Source organism: Neopelma chrysocephalum, unplaced genomic scaffold, assembly GCF_003984885.1.
Source record: "Neopelma chrysocephalum unplaced genomic scaffold, ASM398488v2 Primary Assembly neopelma1_157052, whole genome shotgun sequence".
Lineage (NCBI taxonomy): Eukaryota > Metazoa > Chordata > Aves > Passeriformes > Pipridae > Neopelma > Neopelma chrysocephalum.
Genome location: NW_020934671.1, coordinates 1 through 1211, shown reverse-complemented (window position 1 = coordinate 1211; position 1211 = coordinate 1). Strand labels below are relative to the sequence as shown.

The 1211-nt window shown below is 52.0% G+C and overlaps 1 protein-coding gene across 1 annotated transcript; it reads right to left on the bottom strand.

Annotated features, from left to right (window-relative positions):
- Positions 1 to 5: 5 nt before the first annotated feature.
- On the bottom strand, positions 6 to 1205 carry LOC113962382 (toll-like receptor 6; the record flags this gene model as incomplete). Its single annotated transcript, XM_027673140.1, has 1 exon — positions 6 to 1205. A coding segment is annotated over exon 1 (1164 nt), but the record flags the coding sequence as incomplete, so codon positions are not given.
- Positions 1206 to 1211: the final 6 nt, after the last annotated feature.

Genomic DNA, 1211 nt, shown 5'->3' with positions numbered 1-1211 from the left:
GGCAGGTTAATGTTAATAGCTGCCCTCAGGTTAGCCCAGAAAAGGGCATGCTTGCTCCTCTCCTTCGGCCACTCCAGGTAAGTGCGTTTTGCCATGAGAGCCTTCAGCTTGTGATACCTGGCAGGGATAACGTATGGAGGGATCGGCTCCAGTAAAATCAGGATTAAGCTGTTGGAATTCTCACTGAATAACTTGTGATGGGCAAAGTACAGCTCATAGTGACACCACTCGCTCTGCACAAAGTTGGGAGACAACACAAAGATCGACTTGTAGCTCTTCTCAATGCAGTTAATGATGTTCTCCACAATGCTCTTGCCGGGGATAAAGTTTCTCTCGTGCTGGCACAGTTGTATGCAGCCCTCCCCCTTCTCCAGGTTTGGGATCAACTCGTTCTTCACCCACAACGCATCGTGCTCGCTGTAGGAAATGAACGCGTGGAACTGCAGAGCGGTCTCCTGCTCTTTGGGGTGGTTGTGCCAAGCTCTCCGCTTCGTCTGCGTCCACTGCCACGTCATCCGCACGTACCAGGGCACATCCAGGTAGATGCACAGGAAGGCCACCACGGCCACCAGCACCAGTGTCAGCAGCAGGGCTGTCACGAGCAGCAGCGTCGTATTGCAGGCCAGTTCACTCAGGTGGAAGTCCTTCAGCTCCGTGCCTTGCAAGCCTTCCGGGTACTCGCACACATACGCTGATGGCCAGCCAAACAGCTTCCCCCCTGACTGCCTCTCCACACGGATAAAGTCTTGCAGTTCACAGGAACACTTGAATGGGTTGTTCCCAGCTTGTAGCTCCTTGACCCTTGGGCAGCTCTGGAAGAAGTCAGCAGATGGGGTGAGGATCAAATTCATCTCTATGTTCAGGAACTGCAGGGATGTAAAGCCACTGCACTCCGGCAGGTCAGCCAGCCTGTTCGATGCCAGGTTCAGCTCTTCCAAGGATTTTAGATCAGCCAGTCCCTTTGGGACACTGCTGATCTGATTGTTTTGTAGGTCGAGTTTTTTGATATTGACTGGCAAGCATTCAAAGACGGCATCTGCCAACTGATTGGAGGACAGGTCCAACTCTGTCAGAGACGCAGCCCATTGGCATTGTACGTCAGCTCCATCGTGGCGCAGCAAGTTGTTGCTCATGTCCAGATATTTCAGTGATTTCATACGGCTGGTCATGAAGCTTACCTTGAGAAGGCTCTCAAATTTATTCCATTGCAA